Source organism: Acartia tonsa, chromosome 5, assembly GCF_053477335.1.
Source record: "Acartia tonsa isolate MP-2025a chromosome 5, ASM5347733v1, whole genome shotgun sequence".
In the NCBI taxonomy this organism is placed as follows: domain Eukaryota; kingdom Metazoa; phylum Arthropoda; class Copepoda; order Calanoida; family Acartiidae; genus Acartia; species Acartia tonsa.
The window spans coordinates 53,095,590-53,114,565 of NC_137264.1; the positions used below are offsets into that span (position 1 = coordinate 53,095,590).

At 32.8% G+C, this 18,976-nt stretch overlaps 1 protein-coding gene across 3 annotated transcripts in view; it reads left to right on the plus strand.

Annotated features, from left to right (window-relative positions):
* Positions 1 to 5,549: 5,549 nt before the first annotated feature.
* Positions 5,550 to 18,976, plus strand: part of LOC145319831 (serine/threonine-protein kinase BRSK2-like) — a 199,242-nt gene continuing 185,815 nt past the window's right edge. For all 3 annotated transcript variants that reach the window (XM_080162196.1, XM_080162198.1, XM_080162197.1), the window contains exon 1: positions 5,550 to 6,120. In XM_080162196.1, coding sequence (XP_080018322.1) covers positions 6,003 to 6,120 — 118 coding nt within the window. In that variant the 5' untranslated portion in view covers positions 5,550 to 6,002. The remainder of the gene's footprint in view (positions 6,121 to 18,976) is intronic.

Sequence of the window (18,976 nt, forward strand, 5' to 3'; positions counted from 1 at the left end):
GTGTTTGGGTGTGTTTATCCTTGTCCATTACAGATCCCTTAATTTTAGTATGTCATTCTAAAAGAGGTAAGAGAACAAGGATGACAACATCTATAAAAGCGAAGCACTGAAACGGTAGGACAGACGAACATTAACACATGTAGAGTGTCAGAACTGAATATACAAAATATGAATAAATAAGTTTTAACAAAATTATATGTTAATTTGTTGCAAAACTTCTTAAATACAGAATTCTGTTAAAGGACATACTTACATTTTTAGGACTTGATTATAGAGATGCTTCGCTCAAAATATTGTACCTTATTGTAATAGGAATCAGTAATTCAAAAATCAGATCAATTGGATATTTTTATCACATAAAAAATTGTTGTTAAAAAGTTAAAAAAATCAACATGTTTAAAATGGATGTTCGGACATTCTGGTAACGATCATAGAGTTGCTACGCTTGAGTTGAACGGACTGACCGACCCTAATTACAGAAAAGCTTCGCTTTTAATAAGCATTTTAAACAAAAAAATGGGGGAGGAGAGATAAAGGATTATTCGATTCCGACGAACATACAAAAGGTTACGATACCAGTAAAACTTGAACTTTTAATCGGAGTTTAACGTGTAATTTGCACAATTAATGTATAAAAGTATAGATGTATAGACCAGACAACTAGCTGGATCCAGACTCGGGAACTTTATCGTATGCTAGCAAATTGCTTTCTGCACTTTTGTAAGCAACTTGGCTGTGTTAATATTCGCGACGCTATTATATATTACCCCCCCCCCCCTCCATTATTTACTTTCATTTTTGCACAAACTAAATTTGGTATCCAAGCAAACCTTTGACATGTAAACGTTCTGATTTCCAACATTGGATAACCCTCTACTTCTAATGACTCTTTTATGAAAGTCCCAAAAGGGAAAAAATGCAAAATAAAAATTAGCTGGGCAAACTTTATTAAAAATGAAAGACATTTAAAAATATCTTCATGGGTGCGTGCATGATTGAGGGGTGAAGAGTGTAAACAACCATTAAAATTGACTTGTTATCTTTTTTAATAAGGATTTTTGGTCAAAAAAAATGAAAATTAAGGCGGAAATTACGGTTCAAGAGCAGTTGGTGTAAATGAAATTTTTTTATCAAATATTAATTAGATATGGTTTTTGTTTTCATAGCTCATTTTATTTGGATGTTATTATTTTTTATTTTTGGAAATCTAATGGAAGAGGTGGTTTTATGATATTTAGGCTATACTCTAAAAACGCTCATCTCAGAAAACGCCTTTCATAGAAAATGCCTAATACACATTTTACTTTGAAAATACCCTGTTCTATTTCTAGCAATTAATTGAATATATTTTGTTATCATTATTAATTAAAATTTGTTTTCTGAGATGGGCGTTTTCAGTGATAGGTCATCGTGTTCCAGAAAAGCCAAAAAATGACAAAAAATCATAGAGAGTGTATATTTCAAAATTTTGATGAAATTTTATTTAAATAGCAATAAGTATCCATATATCTTTCAATATAATGGCGAAATTTTAAATATCTCCATCCTGGCTGGCACAGGATGCCAGCAAACCTGGCAGGGTCATACAGGTAAAGAGCAAAAGTATTTTGTTTGCCTTAAACTAAGCATTTTAAGTTACCAAATACTAAAATATCCTATACCAGTACATAACAATATCAAATTTAGGTGTTTAAGTCAATTTCAGGGTCCAGGTATGATCCTGCAGGTCCTGATCCATCAGAAATCTTTTAACAGCTCTTGAGACCGCAATTTTTGACCTATAGACTTCAAATTTTAAACATAAGCTTTTCTAACAAGTATGTATGACCTACTGAAATCAAATGAAAATCTGCCGCCGTTTTTCCACCGACCGCCGCCGCCGAAATTTATATTTTGAGATTTCTAATCTAAAGTTGACATACAGATGAGCCTATTTCTTATTTATTTTCTGTGTGTATATGTAGGGAGGGAGGGGACAATGGGCTGTTTATTATAATAGTCCCCAAATTCACCAAATAGCGTTTTCTTATTTGTAGGCATAACAATTTGCTGGACTTTTATTGAATTTTGATTGGTTGGTGTATTAGTTGAGTGTCCAAACATTTAAATCACTAATTTATAGAATGGGCAATTTTGTGCATTAGCATTGGGAATGTACATTAATTTCTCGGCCATTGTCTAATCCCTATAAATCTCTGATATGTAAGACTTTCATTTTATTTTCAATTTACTTGAAAGGAAGCATTTTCTATCTTAAACAATACAAATTCTACTTGTCTTTTTTTAATAAGTATGAAAGCACCTTTGGAAAAAGGTTGCTTAATAAAAGGGTGAAGGGAGTAATAATGCTAACGAATTAAATAAGAATATATATTTGAACTAGGAAACGACATAAAAATTTTTAAACTTCTAGCTTTAATGGGTTCAGATGTGGATATGAGTGGGGCATTACCCCCCCCCCCCCCCAATAAAAAGGTAAAATGGTTCAGATAAGAGCCTAGACATTTAGGGATAATCTTTATTTAAAACTTTTCTTTACTTTTAGTTTAAATGAATATGTGTTTAAAATAAGTAGAAAAATAAATTACTTTTATATCTTTAAAAATTGTTATTTTTTGATAGACCCAGTATCTTTAGGGCTTAAAAAAAACAAACTTCGCATACATTCGCATACACAGGGTAAAGTTCTCTGATATTGTACATACATCTAATATCACCATGTAAGAGGATTTGCTTGCGCTCTTTTGCGCTTAAGATATCTGGAACCAAACGTAAAATTTACATTAGAAGAAAATTGTCTATTTTACAGAAATCGGGTATGCTAAGAATACCATCTACAATTACAACAAAAAATGGAGATTTGACTTCTTTTAAAGGCTAAACGTATAAATTATTACATCCTGATTCCAAAAATATATAATACTTCAAAATAGCTTCAAAAATAAAGGGTCCACACTGATTTGAAATGTAGTTTAGTTGAAATTAAAAATAGTGGTTAACAATGATGAAAAGGAACTTAATTCCATACCTCTGGTATAATTACACATAAAATTCTTAATTTTCATAGTAAAGAGCTAATTCTTTCGGCTTTATTTCCAAAAACTTGTGTATATTACTAAACAATTGTTTAAAAGTGTATTTTCCAAAATGTAAAATACGATTATTTGTCACTCAATGGAACATAGTGGGTGTCTGAGATAAGAGTTTTTTGAGATGACCCGAGAAAAGCAACTGGAATAATCACAAATGAATACTAAAAGTTTTGTGATTAAAAAGTTATTGATTTTGTTAAACTTGTAGTTTTTTTTGCCTTATCCTTCTATCTATCTAAACATGAAAATTTAACGGGCAATTTGGTAAATATTGGGTTGGGCCGAAATGTACAATTCATCGGAAGAGACATGGGATTGGGGGGGGGGGGGCCCGGGGGGGGGTGCAATTCTCATCACTGTCCTAACCGGAAGTTATTCCACCGAAATCCTCGTGTGTGTGTGTGTGTGTGTGTGTGTGTATGTGTGTGTGAGTGTGGAACCAAAGGGGATATTTAGAATGTTTTGTAAGTAAGGCCCTCTCTTCTAGTGTGAATTAATTTCCGCTTAAGTTAAATTAAGTTTCATTTTCGCAAAAAGACACAATAACAAATATTGGAGAGATGTGCAAGAGTTTGAAGCAAAAGAGGGAAGGCAAAATGTGCTGTTATAATAAATGCTGTTCAGACGACTTGATAATGCACGGAAACGTATACACACCTTAAATATCCATCTATGCCTCTCTTATATACATTTATCTATCTATCTATTTATCTACTGCCCCACCCTACTTCTTATTGCTTTCTTTCTCTCTATGTTTTCTCTCTTTTGATTTGTCTTTATCTAATACCTTTTCTCTTTTTCTTCTTTATTTATCTTTTTTGTTATCTTTTTTTGGAAGCTTAATTTAGTTTTTTCATCAATAAATTCTTTGGTTTTATCTTTTTCTTTCTATTTTTTTTTGTCTTTTTTGACTATTGCATTTATTACTTTCATTTTCTCTATCATTTTCTTTTTGTGAGTTATTCTATTTTCTCTTTCTCTCTCTCTCTCTTTTTGTCTCTCTCATATTTTCTTATCCTTTTCTGTAAGGGATCATCTTTCCCTTCCCTTTCTCTCTGAGTTTTTCTTCTATCTTCTGTAATAGAATACAAAATATATTTATACAATACATACAAATAAAAATTAGCAAAATTTTCTTATTTGTAGATAGCGTACATTGAGGGAATAATAAATAACACAAGAATGCTATTATGTTTTTTGTTTAAGGTATCTTTATATCATTACAATTTTCTGAATATGAACCTATTTTTTTGGTGTTAATTCTATGTAATAATATTCGCAATCTTCTATATATTTTTTTTCTCTCTCTCTCTCTCTCTCTCTCTTATGACCACTAAAAGAATGATATAAATCCGTTTGTTTCTGTTTTTTTTGCTTCGCTACTCAAAGATGTTGTTGTTCTTATTTCTTTGGATACAAGAAAATTTTTTGGCTGTTCCTTTAAATACTTTTTCATATGAACTCTTCTAAATATATGAATGACTGGGGGAAATTTTTAATAATACATATTCATAACATACATTTCTAAATAGATGCATAACATTATATGCCTTATAATCAATGCTTTTCTATCAATCTATCTTATATTTTTATATCAGATAGAAAACCATAAAACCATTCTGTTTAAAATTATCTATAAGTCTGAAATTAATGATATAATATAATATAAGGGAATAAAAGATAGATATCAAACAGCTGTGTTAAATATATATCACAACAAGTGTTTTAAAACATATGGTCATTTTTGGCGCCATTTTTCATGGGAAACTTTTGGAAGTTTTGGGAAATGATGTATTTTTGTCCAAGAAACAATTTTATTTTTATTTTATGTTGGAATAATAAAATGAAAAGGACATAAAAATGCAGAAATTAATGTTTTGTAGCTGGTAGAAAGTGTAGTTGTATGATCATAAGACTTTTCGAGGCCGCACAGGGGTGGGGGGGGGGGGAGAGTTAGGCATACGATGGGAGGAGCAAGGGAAAGAGAAGTTGGTATTGGTTATGGGACAAACAACAGGGGGAACAAAAGTTTGTCCATATTAGATTATTTTTTGCCAAAAATATACCATCAATAATCATGAAAATACATAATTATTATTTTTAAAGGTAAATAAAATAGAAAATCCATTAGTTTTTGTGAGAAAATCTAGGAAACATGAAAATTTTGGAGGATTTTTGTTGTAACCTCCGACGTTACTCCCAGAGACTGGCAGAATGTGGTTGGTACTCCCAGAGAAGACTGCCATACCAAAGAGAGGAAAGTGGAGGGGAAGGGGAAGAGAGCAAAGACCAAGGCAGGGCAGGCCGAATATAACAGAGGGGGAGGGAGGGGGGATGGGTTTGATATATAGGAGGACAAGTTGTTTTTCTAGGGAAGGGTGAAAAATGGTAGTGGAGGGGTTTTCTCTCTCTCTCTCTCACTCCTCTTCAATATTCAGCACTGAGGCAGTTCACAAATTTTAACATGGCTGATACGAGCTAAAAGCCATATAATCACTAGATTTGTAAATAAAATATTTTTCAAAAAAACAGTGATTATCCACTAGTAATGTTATCCAAAACGCCTCTGTGAAAACGGCGGTCGTTAATTTTGGTTTGCAGAACCAGCATACTGTTGCAAAATCGGCGATTTCAGCGCCATTTCAGAGTATTGCACATAAAAACCGGTTTTTGTTGTTATTGTTGTCATCTTAATCAGTGGATCACGTGATTTTAAGATAATTCCGGCTCGTGAAACGTGAAGTTTTAGTGATTTTTCTTCAAAGTTGCAGCTGGTTAGAGTGGCCATGCATTAGGCCACTATATAAGTAGCGCAGCAACTCTACAGTGATAGTAGTAACCCAGCTCCCTTACTTGCAACGTCCCCTTAAACGTAGGGGTGCTGTTACCGTGGCGCGAATTTGAGCCAAGATGTCTAAGGAAGAAGGAGGCGCCGGGGGCGGGGGCTCTGGGGGCGCTGGAGAGCCCTCCCAGGCACAATATGTGGGGCCATACAGGCTGGATAAGACGTTAGGCAAGGGACAAACAGGTAGGAACTTATTGTTTAGAAGATTTTCTTATGTTGAAGATTTGTATAAGCCTAAGTTATAACGAGTTAAAATTAAAAACTTTATCCTAACTAAAAATATCTCTAACCGGAGATTTTTCCTTTTTATATTACGGTTAGGTATAAGAATTGAAGAAAAATTGGTAGAATTTCTAAAACAATTAGATTTATGGTAATGTTTTTGAACCACCCCCATTTTGGGATGTTTCAAGAGTTAATGGTTTCAATTCTTTAAGATTTTAAAGTACACATTTTATTTTAAAAGTCTAAACCTTTCCTTAAAGATTTTGAGAATGGGTGGTCACTTTTATTTAAATTCTTTTTAAAAAGTACATGAAGGCGTAGCAACCTTATAATCAATAATTTCAAGTAATATAACGTTCACAAGTTCATACAGTCATTGGATAATGGTAAAGATTGGAGGTAGGGGATAAATTTCCTATGCCTAATTCAAAAAGACGAAGAAAGTCCCCCAAAAAATCAGCATGTTACGTCATAAAAACGGGAGATTATCCATTTCTTTTTTAGGGGTTTTCTTTCCCACTCATCCCTCATTCGTATGACGTCATTGGGGGACTTTCATTGTCTTCTTAATTTAACACCTGCGGGATATCAAATCCAATCAAACCTAAACCTAACCTGAATTACAGTGATAAAAGAACAAGCGGTGAACTAACCCTTTCACCTTATTTTAATACTAGCAGCAGATACGCCTCTAGAGGCATATAGGGGCCCTTGGGTTGGGGGAGAAGTCGACCCCCCCCCCCCTTACAATTACAGTTTCTTAAAGAAAAAGTTTTAAAAATTATTTAGGAGGGGGTCATTATTTTCTAGGGGTGATTTCTCTTGGGATAGTGGGGGTACCCTCCCCCAAAATAGTTATAAACCTTACCAGGACCTATGAGAAGCTACAAAGTAAAGGAGAACCATATTGGTTCAGTAATTAGTGAGATCCCTTGGTGCACAAAGACTCACATAGAACCTGTTATTTTATTATAAAAATTATTTCAAAATTAAGAGGAGGGGGGGATTATTAAGGCTATGTGAAAGCACGAAGAAAACCTTTTTTGCAAGTGTACTTTTAGATATGGTGAAAAACAACATATGCTTTACATAGTTTTTAGACATTTTTTTCCATTTTTGAAAAGATTTTATATTTAAGAAAAACGTATGGGCAGGTTTTAAAGTATTTTAAAGGGATTGCGGGCTACCAATACCCACCCCGGGCTAGAAGCATATAGACACAAGCAAATATGTATTGAAGTTTTCAAAATATCCAAGTTTTTAAAATTGAGTTGCAAAACTGACAAGAACAATTACATCTTGTACAGCGAAACAAATTTTAAAGGTTTGAAATGTAAGCAAATAAAAATTATTTTAGTTGCCTCTAGGGCTTGTGAATTATGGGGAATAACCATTTTTTCGGTTTTGGAAAATTAAGTTAGATTTTTAAATTTACGATTGTGGGTGGGTTGTCTATTATCCCTCTCAAAAACTTTAATACATACATTCCACATCTTTCATAAATTTTATATGTATAAGCAATTAAAACTTGATGCAGTGTGATACGATAATGGCAGTAAAGCAAGACATACAGACAGAATATCAAAAGAGAAGCTGCGCTTTTAAAAAGTTAGATGCAAGCAGGAGCCGATGTTCAATATAGATACATCAAACCAATGATTTATAGACTGTTCATAGTAAGGTTTTTAATCATAAAGATCTATAACATGCCCATTTAACAAAGTGACTGCTTTTACTAAGATTATATTTAAATTGGTGCATCTAATAATTTGTCTATTATTCAAAAAAAATAGAAACATAAAAACTAGATATTCTAGAAGTTTTACCTCTAATAGCTATTCTATATTTTTATTATTCAAGATTTAACCTTATACTTTAAAGGCATTCTTTATGTGTGAATACATTATTGCATAAATTTTAAATTTTACTTTGTATGTAAAATATTATTTAGTTAATTTTATGTAAAAACGTTGTTTTAATAGAAAAAAAATCAACAACTGCCCATGTTTCTTTAGATTCATTAAATATGTTAGGTTTTAAGAAACTTTATAATATATGAATATCAAATTTTTGTCTGGGCTTTCAATTATTCTATAATAAAAAGATGTTATTTTATTTTAGTTTATATTCGTACTAGCGGTTAGGCCCTAGCATCTAAGGACTCTGTATTGAAAAGGGTTTATAAGGGGATAAAATAGCCTAAAACTATCACAAGGCTAAAATCTATAAATAGAATTGCCTATTATAATTTTAGAACCAATGTGAAGCTTACATATAAAGGAGAATTAATCAGTTAAGTATTTATTGTCATTGAGATCCTAAGCTTCAAACAAAAAAAATCCTTACTACTTTATATAATGGGATAAACGTCATGTATATGAATATATTTTTTAAAACCTAACCAAATATTTCAAGCGAATAAACGTAGATGATATTTTTTTGCTTTAATATAAAATATACGAGTATGACAATTCCAAAAAGCATGACAAAAAATTATATAGTTAATGTTATTAAAATTGTTTCATTGCAAAATTGTTTTTGTAGAAATATTATTTTTATAGTAATTACTAATTTAAAAAAAAAATTAAAAGTAATTTGTTTAAATGGAACATCCTTATAAAAAAGTAACAGGATGTCTGTTTGTCTGTGTGTTTGTGTGTTCGGGTTCTTCTTAACAGGGTAGGTTCTCATAGGTCCCGGGAAGGTTTATAACTATTGGGGAAAGTACAGCCACTCTACCCAAAAAAATCGACAAAAAAAAAATAAAAACGCCGCCCTGCGGACATTTTTTGCAATTAGCTAAAATCATAACTAACACCATCGGCGAAAAAAATATTTTTGGTAAATAGCTGATTTGAAAATAGCTTGAAAAGAAACATTTTTACGCGTCCCTAGAGGCCTGTAGGGGCGTAGCCGCTAGTTACATATAAAGCTATAAGACATTTTATAACATACAGAAACATATCTATGTAATATAGCTTCGCTTTTTTAAAGAGAGGATTGATGGGGGAAAAAGCATGTAAGAAAAGACGTATGTACATTAAACTATAAGGTTTCTTAAACATAAACTTTTAAATTGATATTCCAAATTTTATACAGCTAAAGCGGTAATTTTATATTATTTTACGTCAAAAGCCTCCTAATAAGACCACATTAACCTATATTTACTTAATGCGAAGCTACTCTATAGTTCGAAATGTTTCTCTGTCCGTTTAGGGGAAAACGCAATTTTCTAGCTGCTATTCAGGATGGACGGGTGAAAATATTAATATTTTCTATACTAAAGAATATTTAATATAAAATTTAGTTGATTCGTCAGTTTGTTTTCAAAGATAGAATCAATATTACTTGCTCATTCTTGAATATGAAGCTAGAGAACGTTTTATGGAAGAGTTAAAATCAAATCAACTCAAATTTTGCATGTTTACGTCAATTAAAACCTGAAATAACAGAGTCTTTGGATTTAATTTTTGTTTTGTAGTTATATTAAAAGACAACAAATTTGTTATTCCATTTTAAATCATTTGTGGAAAAGTTTTCACTGTTTATTGTACCACTCATTAAATAAAATCCCCCAAAGCTTTAAAGCCAACAAATAAGAGAACTTTCAGTAACAGTCAAATGTCCCAACCCTCTATAGATGTGCCACTAAAGAGAATGATATTGCTATCTAATGTGCTGTTAAAGTCAAGAAGACACAAAATAAAACTATTAAAATGACTCTTGGTCTAAGTGTACCTTTCTAATTTTTGTAAGATGTTTTTATTTCGTATATATAATGAAAGGAATATGGGGTATAGTCGCTTTCGTGACAACGCCTCTTAAGGGGCTACTTGTCGTATTTTCACGGATATCCATTTTCACAATAGCTTTTCTCATATTTCTAGCCCCTTCGGGGAGCTTTAGCCCTGCGGAGCCAAATGCCTTAATCCTATAGGGTAATCACCTTACCTAACCTAAAATAACCTATCAAAAGCTGCTGTGAAAATACGACACAACGCCCCTTAAGAGGCGTTTTCCCGAAAGGGACTATACCCGTAATATGTTTTAATTATATTTAGAAAGTTAGCTACTCTTAAACTTACTCTGTCCGTCTGTACAGCTAAGTTGGGAAACCGTGCGTTTTTAGTTAAAAGCAAAAAAATATTATTTTAAAGATCTAAATTTTGTTTTAAATGGAAAGAACGATTCTACCATTCCCCAAACAAGAAGAAAAAGTTATTATACAAAAATTGCACAAAAGTAAAGAGAAAGGGTTTGGTTATGCTCTTAAGTGCATTTTTTGCCCTTCTGTAAATAGTAAAGTGTTTTTTTTTCTAGCTTTTTTGATACTAATTTACTAAATAGTAAACAAGGACGAAAACACCCATATAAAAGCGGAGCTTTCCTATGATTAGGGTAGGTCCGTCCGTCCGTCCTGAACGGATAGCTTTTTTTCGTTAATTTATTTATGTTAGAATTTAGAATGCGTAACAATGCCATTATCATTACCAGAATGTATGTACGACCATTTTAAACTTTTAAACTTTTTTATATCATATAATTATCCGATTAATTTGATTTTTGATTTTTGATTCTAGAACAAGAAAGTACAATTTTATAAGCGAAGCAACTATATACTCAAGTCCTAAAAATGTAAATACATATGTCCTTAAACATTCATGTTTTGATTAACTAGTTCTGACACTCTACAAGCGTTAATGTTCGTTTGTCCTACCGTTTCAGAGCTTTGCTTTTATTAATCTTGACAATCTTTTTATCTTATGACAGACGGACAGACGAACATAAAGAAAGACTAATTGAATTAAAGAAAAGCTCGTAGAACATTCTAAATTTTTAGGCTTCTAATATTTTTGTATTTTCAATCTATAATACAAAGTAGAAAGATGTCTGTTTATTTGTCTGTTTGTTTGTAGCGAAGGATCTCGCTAACCGCTGAACTGATCGTGTTCTCCTTTACAAGGTAGCTTCTCATAGGTCCCGGGAAGGTTTATAACTATTTTCTTGGGGGGTGGGTCACCCCCAACCCCCCCCAAAAAATGAAAAATCTCCCCCTCGAGGCTAGGGGCGAAGCCGCTAGTTACTTAAATAGCAAGATGTCTGTATTGTTATGTATGTAAAACGGAAAAATTTAAATCCTTTTATTCTTGATACCATATATAAGATCTATAAGGCTAAGGACGCAAAACAATATAAATAATGTTTTAGTGTCATAATATGATTTTTATCAATACCTTTATTGCATAAGAAAAAGCCTATTATTCATGATAAATCCTTGGACAAACAATACAAATTAGATAAAGATATTTATTTTTAGGTATCTTTTTTTATATACAATACATATAAAATACGGGAGATTTGGTATTTGCCAAGAGGTGTAAGCCTTGAGGGGGTAATTTTTCTTTTGGGGGTTGAGGGTGAGTTTTTTAGTTTAGGTTAGGTAAATGTTAAGAATTGCCTTCGATAGGTATAGAGCCCCCTGCAGTGTCTAGAAATTGGAGAAAAGCTATTGTGAAAATACGACGAAAACCGCTACTTCGTTTTCTTTACATGATCCAAAGAATTAAGTGGGTAATTTTTTAATTGTATGTTAATCTTTTTGGAATATAAAGATAAAACCTTGATTCCTTGTAATTAAGATTCATATAGGTCCAGTGGTTAACGAAATTTTACAGACATGCAAATACACACAGACAGACAGACAGACAGACATTCCAATTTATAGAAGGATATAATATAATGATCAGGTCAAATATGGCTGAAAATGCGGGGAAATAGTTATAATGATCCAGTTTCAGTAATCCTTAAATTGTCTTAGAAAAGATTTCTGCCCATGTTATCAAGCAATTAGTACAATTTAGTATATGCTCGCAGGGATCTTGGGATATATCAATGCTCGAGATTCTGTCAATGGTCGATGAAAAATGAATGTGAGTGGAGGGAGAAAGAAGTGTAGATTTATATGAATTCTGTTGTTCTTCCCCAGAAACAGCATAAAGTGCCGCCAAAAAATTACGTAATACAATAAAATGACCAATGATAGGCCAGTATACAATGTAAATGACCAATGGAAAAATTGATACTGGCCTCTCATTGGTCATTTTTTTCGAGGCACTTTACGCTGTTTCCCTTCCCAACCCCCTGAAAAGTCTGTTATGGTATTATGGGGGAGATCTTATGGTGAAAAAAAGTAAAAATTGCAAAAATGTGCTTGACTTAAAATGGATGAAATCACAGTATAACAATTTTAGAAAGTTTTAAAGCAAGCTGATGATTCTTACAAACAATAAACTGTAACATGCTAAAGTTTTATGACTTAAAATTTGGATTACACATCCATACGAAAATATGAAATTTTAAAATAGCGAATTGTATACGTATCTTTAGTAAGACTAGTTCCTTCGCCCCTAGCCTCCAGGAAGGGGTCAGGAAAATAGCCAAAATTCACCTCAAGACGACAAACCCCAAACTGTCCAGATTTGAGCAAGACGATTCCTGTGACGTCATATAAAAAGAGAAGGGGGGAAGAAAATCTCTTCTCTTTTCTCCCATCTCTTTTGAAGAGATTTTCTTCACCCCTTACCTTTTTCTTTCCCGAAACGTATATGACGTTACTGGAATCGTCTTGCTCAAATCTGGACAGTTTGGGGTTTGTCCTCAAGACATTTGAAAAGTTTGCCTGAAAAGTAAAACAAATTTGGACCTGCATTTTTCGAGACCTGTAGCTTCAGTATTACAAACTGTCCGCTATATTAAAGTTTAAATATAGTTTAAATCATAAAAGACTCAAAGGACCACCCTCAACGTCACAATAAAAACTTAGGAGCTTTTTAAAATGGAGAATCTTATCAGTTTAATGATATAATTTATTTGCGAGCTCTATGATTTCCTATTTATTTCCATTTGCTTAAAATAATATTAATTTCCCTAGAAAAGGACATTTTTCTATAATAATGAGATGTGATAAAATTTCCTTTAATTAATTTTTTTGTAGTTTTGGAGGACAACCACTAGATGAAGTTGTTTTCTTAATTTTCTTGCCAAATGGATTAGTGGGAGTGTGTAATAAAGGATATGGAACTCAGACAGATAGATAGATACAGCACACTATGCTCCTAGTGTAATAAAGGATATGGAACTCAGACAGATAGATAGATACAGCACACTATGCTCCTAGTGTAATAAAGGATATGGAACACAGACAGATAGATAGATACAGCACACTATGCTCCTAGTGTAATAAAGGATATGTAACACAGACAGATAGATAGATACAGCACATTATGCTCCTAGTGTAATAAAGGATATGGAACAGATAGATAGATATAGCACACTATGCTCCTAGTGTAATAAAGGATATGGAACTCAGACAGATAGATAGATACAGCACACTATGCTCCTAGTGTAATAAAGGATATGGAACACAGACAGATAGATAGATACAGCACACTATGCTCCTAGTGTAATAAAGGATATGGAACTCAGACAGATAGATAGATACAGCACACTATGCTCCTAGTGTAATAAAGGATATGGAACACAGACAGATAGATAGATACAGCACACTATGCTCCTAGTGTAATAAAGGATATGGAACACAGACAGATAGATAGATACAGCACACTATGCTCCTAGTGTAATAAAGGATATGGAACTCAGACAGATAGATAGATACAGCACACTATGCTCCTAGTGTAATAAAGGATATGGAACACAGACAGATAGATAGATACAGCACACTATGCTCCTAGTGTAATAAAGGATATGGAACACAGACAGATAGATAGATACAGCACACTATGCTCCTAGTGTAATAAAGGATATGGAACTCAGACAGATAGATAGATACAGCACACTATGCTCCTAGTGTAATAAAGGATATGGAACACAGACAGATAGATAGATACAGCACATTATGCTCCTAGTGTAATAAAGGATATGGAACAGATAGATAGATATAGCACACTATGCTCCTAGTGTAATAAAGGATATGGAACTCAGACAGATAGATAGATACAGCACACTATGCTCCTAGTGTAATAAAGGATATGGAACTCAGACAGATAGATAGATACAGCACACTATGATCCTAGTGTAATAAAAGAATATGGAAAAAAATATAATAAATATATGTGATATTTATAATTTGAAATGCTATCTATCTATTTGACAAATCATTGAAAGAATGAGATGATATGATTTAAACTAATTTTTATTTCATACCTACAATATTAATACAGATCTATATGGATTTGCTCATGTGAGGGAAATACCCTTCGACAATTTGCGTCCAGTAGTACAGCGTGCGATATTACGATAAAGGGAGATAGTGAGAGAGAGAAAGAAAGAGAGATGTTGATGGAGGGAGAGAGAGTGAGGGAGAGAGAGAGAGAGAAGTTGATGGAGGGAGAGAGAGTGAGGGAGAGGGGGAGAGATATATTGTTTGTTTGCCAACTCTTAGTTTAGTAAATCGATATCCCATTACATCTTGACCCTTTATTAGTAGCGAAGCTACTCTTTAGTTAGTTTAGTTTGTCCGTCCGTCTATTGCCACTTTGAACTTTATTAGGTGCGTAGCTATTCTATGTTTTTCTTTCCGCCATTAAATAAGGATGTATGCCATTTAACAATATAGAAGATGGATGTCATTTTTAGGTCAGTTCTACTAGTCTGTACGTCTAGACAATTACGTATAAGAAGCGCAGCTACTTATAATCAGTTCTAGTAGTCTGTCTGTCTATCAGAGAATCTAAAACATATATAAATAGGGAATATTCGATGTGTTAAGAAAGCCATTACCTCTAATTTTCAAAAAAAAAAAAAGAAGGGGGACATTTCAGCTGTTAGACAAAATATCACAAAACGATCTCTCATTCGTTGGCTGTGAAACTTTTATCAAATCTTGATTTGTTGGTACAAAACTTCGAATTTTCGTCCATTGTCTTAACCCTAAAGACCCCTGTTGAGATTGGACTAATTAATATTATCTTATCCTTCCATTATATAATCTTGTGTTGATATACATTATATAATCAACTAGCGGCTTCGCCCCTAGCCTCTAGGGGCTTTGCCTTAAGAGGTAATTAAAGGAAAAAAAATAATTACCTCTGGAGATGCCCCCCCAAATTTTAAATAATTTTTAAAAAATTGAGGGGGTATTTTTTTCTTTTTTGGGGGGGTTGTGGGTGTCCCACCCCCCAAGAAAATAGCCTAAAACCACCACAGGACCAGTAGGTATATTCCCTGAAGAGTAGAATCCGATCGGTTCAGTGGTTACCGAGATTTAAGGGACGGACAGACAGACAGACAGACAGACGGACGGACAGACATCATTCTACTTTGTATTACAGATAGTTAAGTTAGTAGAACAGAAAAACATCTCCACAAGTCTAAAGAATTATATATATAGTCATCATTAGAATACTGTTATGTATGGATTATTTAGGATCTTTATGATAATTTAACACTAGGCAAAACGATGCCCACTTGTAAATGTAATAATTCATGTCGACGAATTCACATACAAAAAGTGGTCATGACTTACATAGCATCGATATAAGGAATAGTGATTTCTCGCATCGTATTATAAACAGCTTTCCTAGGATATGAAATGTACCGAAGGCACGGGCTAAAAAAACTGGTTTAATCTTATGATTGTACACTTTTATATTCATAGAAAACTGGATAATGCGATGATAGACATAGTTTTTTTCGTATGGATGAGAACCGGTTCTAATCCACCGGATATTAATCGGTTTCGAATGAATACGATATATTATATCAAACTAATTTAAAAATTGCACAAAAAGTTATAATGAGCTAACCCTTTGATTCTTATAGCTTGATTGTTTGAACATAGATCGATAAATATAAAGATATAGATATACAAATCACTGAAAACAAATCCTTTTATCACTTTAATTATCTACAAATAGAACAAGGATTATTACGTCCATAAGTAGCACAGCATTAACAAAGCAAAACAAAAAGCTTCAAAGTAGCTTAAATAAACAAAGAACAGTAAACTGTAATAAGTAATACAAACAAAAACATTGTGAAAATTTTGGATCATAGATAGATTACTAAGTAGCAAGTTGCGTCGTATTTTCACAGTAGCTTTTGATATTTTTTTTTAGGTTAGGTTAGCTTAGGTAAATGTTAATGATTGCTCTGCAATGTTTAGAAATAGGCTCATAGGGTTCGAGCCCCCAGCGGGGGCTAGAAATAGGAAAATACGACGAAACCCGCTACTTCGTTTTCTTTCCATAATTTAAACTTTCATCATCTATAAGTTTAAATGACAAATATTAAAGCAAGTAATGTTGGGACGGACGTACGGACGTGCCCTAGTTATAGAATAGCTTCGCTTCATATAGATAGATAAATGGTAATCCTTTTATTCCTTAATCAAAACTAAAATTACAATATAATTACAATAATTATCTTACTTTTGATATAAATCTGGACGGTTTCTGTTCAAATAAAAAGGTTGGGGGGGGGGGGGAGTGCTCGATAGGCACTTGGAGGAAAGGACTTTGTTACCTAATCAGAAACATCACCTAAAGAACAAAGTCTAGACTCTTAAGTGGGTCGGATATCCGGTTTGGCCGGATATCCATCCATTTTTAATATCCGGCCGAGTATCCGGTATCTTGCCGGATATCAAACGTTAGTCAGATATACCTGAAGGAACTGGATATCCAATATTAGAAATCAGCCGGATATTCGGTATTCGGCCAAAAAGTATCCGGCCCAACCCTACTCTTAAGTATCTGGTAAGACTACCTCTTGGATATTCGCCCAATCGGTCCAGTAGAGAATGAAATAACACCTGTCTACTTTGTAAATATATCTTATTATCTATCTTCCTTAAACAAATCTATTATATATCTATCTAACTTTCTATATAATTAATTATATATCTATCTAGCTATATTTTTATCGATCGAATTGTTATCTAGTTTGCGTCATTACAAAAGTTCTTAACAAAGTTTTTTTTCCTTATTATGACAGCAATAAATAGTCAGGGTTGGAGGAGGGGTCAATAGGAGAATAATTATTCTACAACCCTTCCTTCTCATGTTTATTACGTATCAAAGGTAGAATTTTACACTTAGGTTGGTTGGGAACGAATGATTTATTGTCCCTTGTCCTATCCCTGTATAAAAGTCAAGAATAGAGTCTTAGTGACAGACATTCAAATGCTCAGAGAGTAAAGGAGGGGACAATGGGCAATTAATTCAATTTAAGAGTATTTGCTGAAAGGCCTTGAAATCCAGATTAATCCAGAAAATTTAAAGGGAGAGTTAATATAATACTGAAAACAATAATATAAGAAGAAAGTTCCAAGAAAAAATCATTCATTTAAAAATTAGATTACCAGCACATCAGACTGACGTAACCATTCTGTAATTAATAACTAGAAAAATCTCCCTGGGACCCATTCAACCCATAGCCCCATAACGCAAAATTTAATTGGATTCTTAGATTGTTTATTAAACAAATATCACAATAAAATTTTCATCTATGAAATGTTATTTTCTGGAGAGAAAAAAATTGTTCAAACCAGCCACATCATAACAAATTAAGTTTATTGATACTTGTCTGCAATATTCAAAACTAGCAAACGAGTTAGCGGCATTTTGTGCGCTAGTACCCAAAGTCAGTCAGAAACTGCTAAATTCTTGCACATTCCCTGTAAGCCAGTACGCAAAGTCTGAGACTCCTAAAAATTGAATATTCTATCCATTGTCCCCTCCCTTACTCCCTGGATAATGCTGCTACGCCACACTTAGTGTCAAATCGTCCTTTATTACCTTAGAACACCAATACCTATGCACTTACTCGCTTTGTCCCGTGCGCAAACATACAAAAAAAAACTTTCAGTGAATGAACTGGATATTTTTTTTCCTTTCGACTTCAATAATTTTAGTACTACTTAGGAACCAAGGTTTCCTTGCTTTTTTAACAAGGATGCTAATCTTCATAAGTAGCAAGTTATGTTTTGTTTTAATATTTATATTTGTATCATTTTAAACGCAGAGAAGCTTTAAAATGCATTAAGAAAATAAAATATGATAGATAGATAACATAAAAGTTTTTGTTAAATTGACAGGACCTCGAAAATCTTTACATTCAACTTTTACTATTCTTTTCTTTTTCATTTATATTTGTTTTCTTAAGAACCTTATAATAACGAATCCAAATTAATAAATCATTTATCGTATACCTTAAACAATAGTATGTTCTTAAGGGGCGTGTCGTCGTATTTTCAAAGTAGCTTTTGATAGGTTAATTTATTTTAGGTTAAGTGATTGCCCCGCAGGGGCTAGAAATAGAAAAAGCTACTGTGAAAACACGACGAAGCGCCCTTTGAAAGGCGTTGTCACGAAAGGGACTTTACTCCAATGTTTGAAAAAGATAGGATGATTCTAACCTGATATTTTTCTCCATTAACAGCTGTTGAGAAACTTAGAGTCAATCATCCTAATAAATTGATTTTTTCCATCTGTATCGTTTTCTGTTGTTATTTTACATATCAATTATATATATTGAATAAATATATAAACATACATTGGGACCATGGTATTTGCCATATTTGATTACAAATTCCAGACCACAAAAAAAGAAGTAATAAAGAATACTTCCTATTGAATGTAGAGTCATGATCTTGATCTTAAAAGTCTCTATATTTATAAAACAATAAAAAATTATATAAATTGGTTAAAACAATTTTTTAAAATTGAATGCCTGAGAAACAAATCAATTTTAGGATTGTATTTTGAATTTAAGACCCAGGATAAATTATAATATT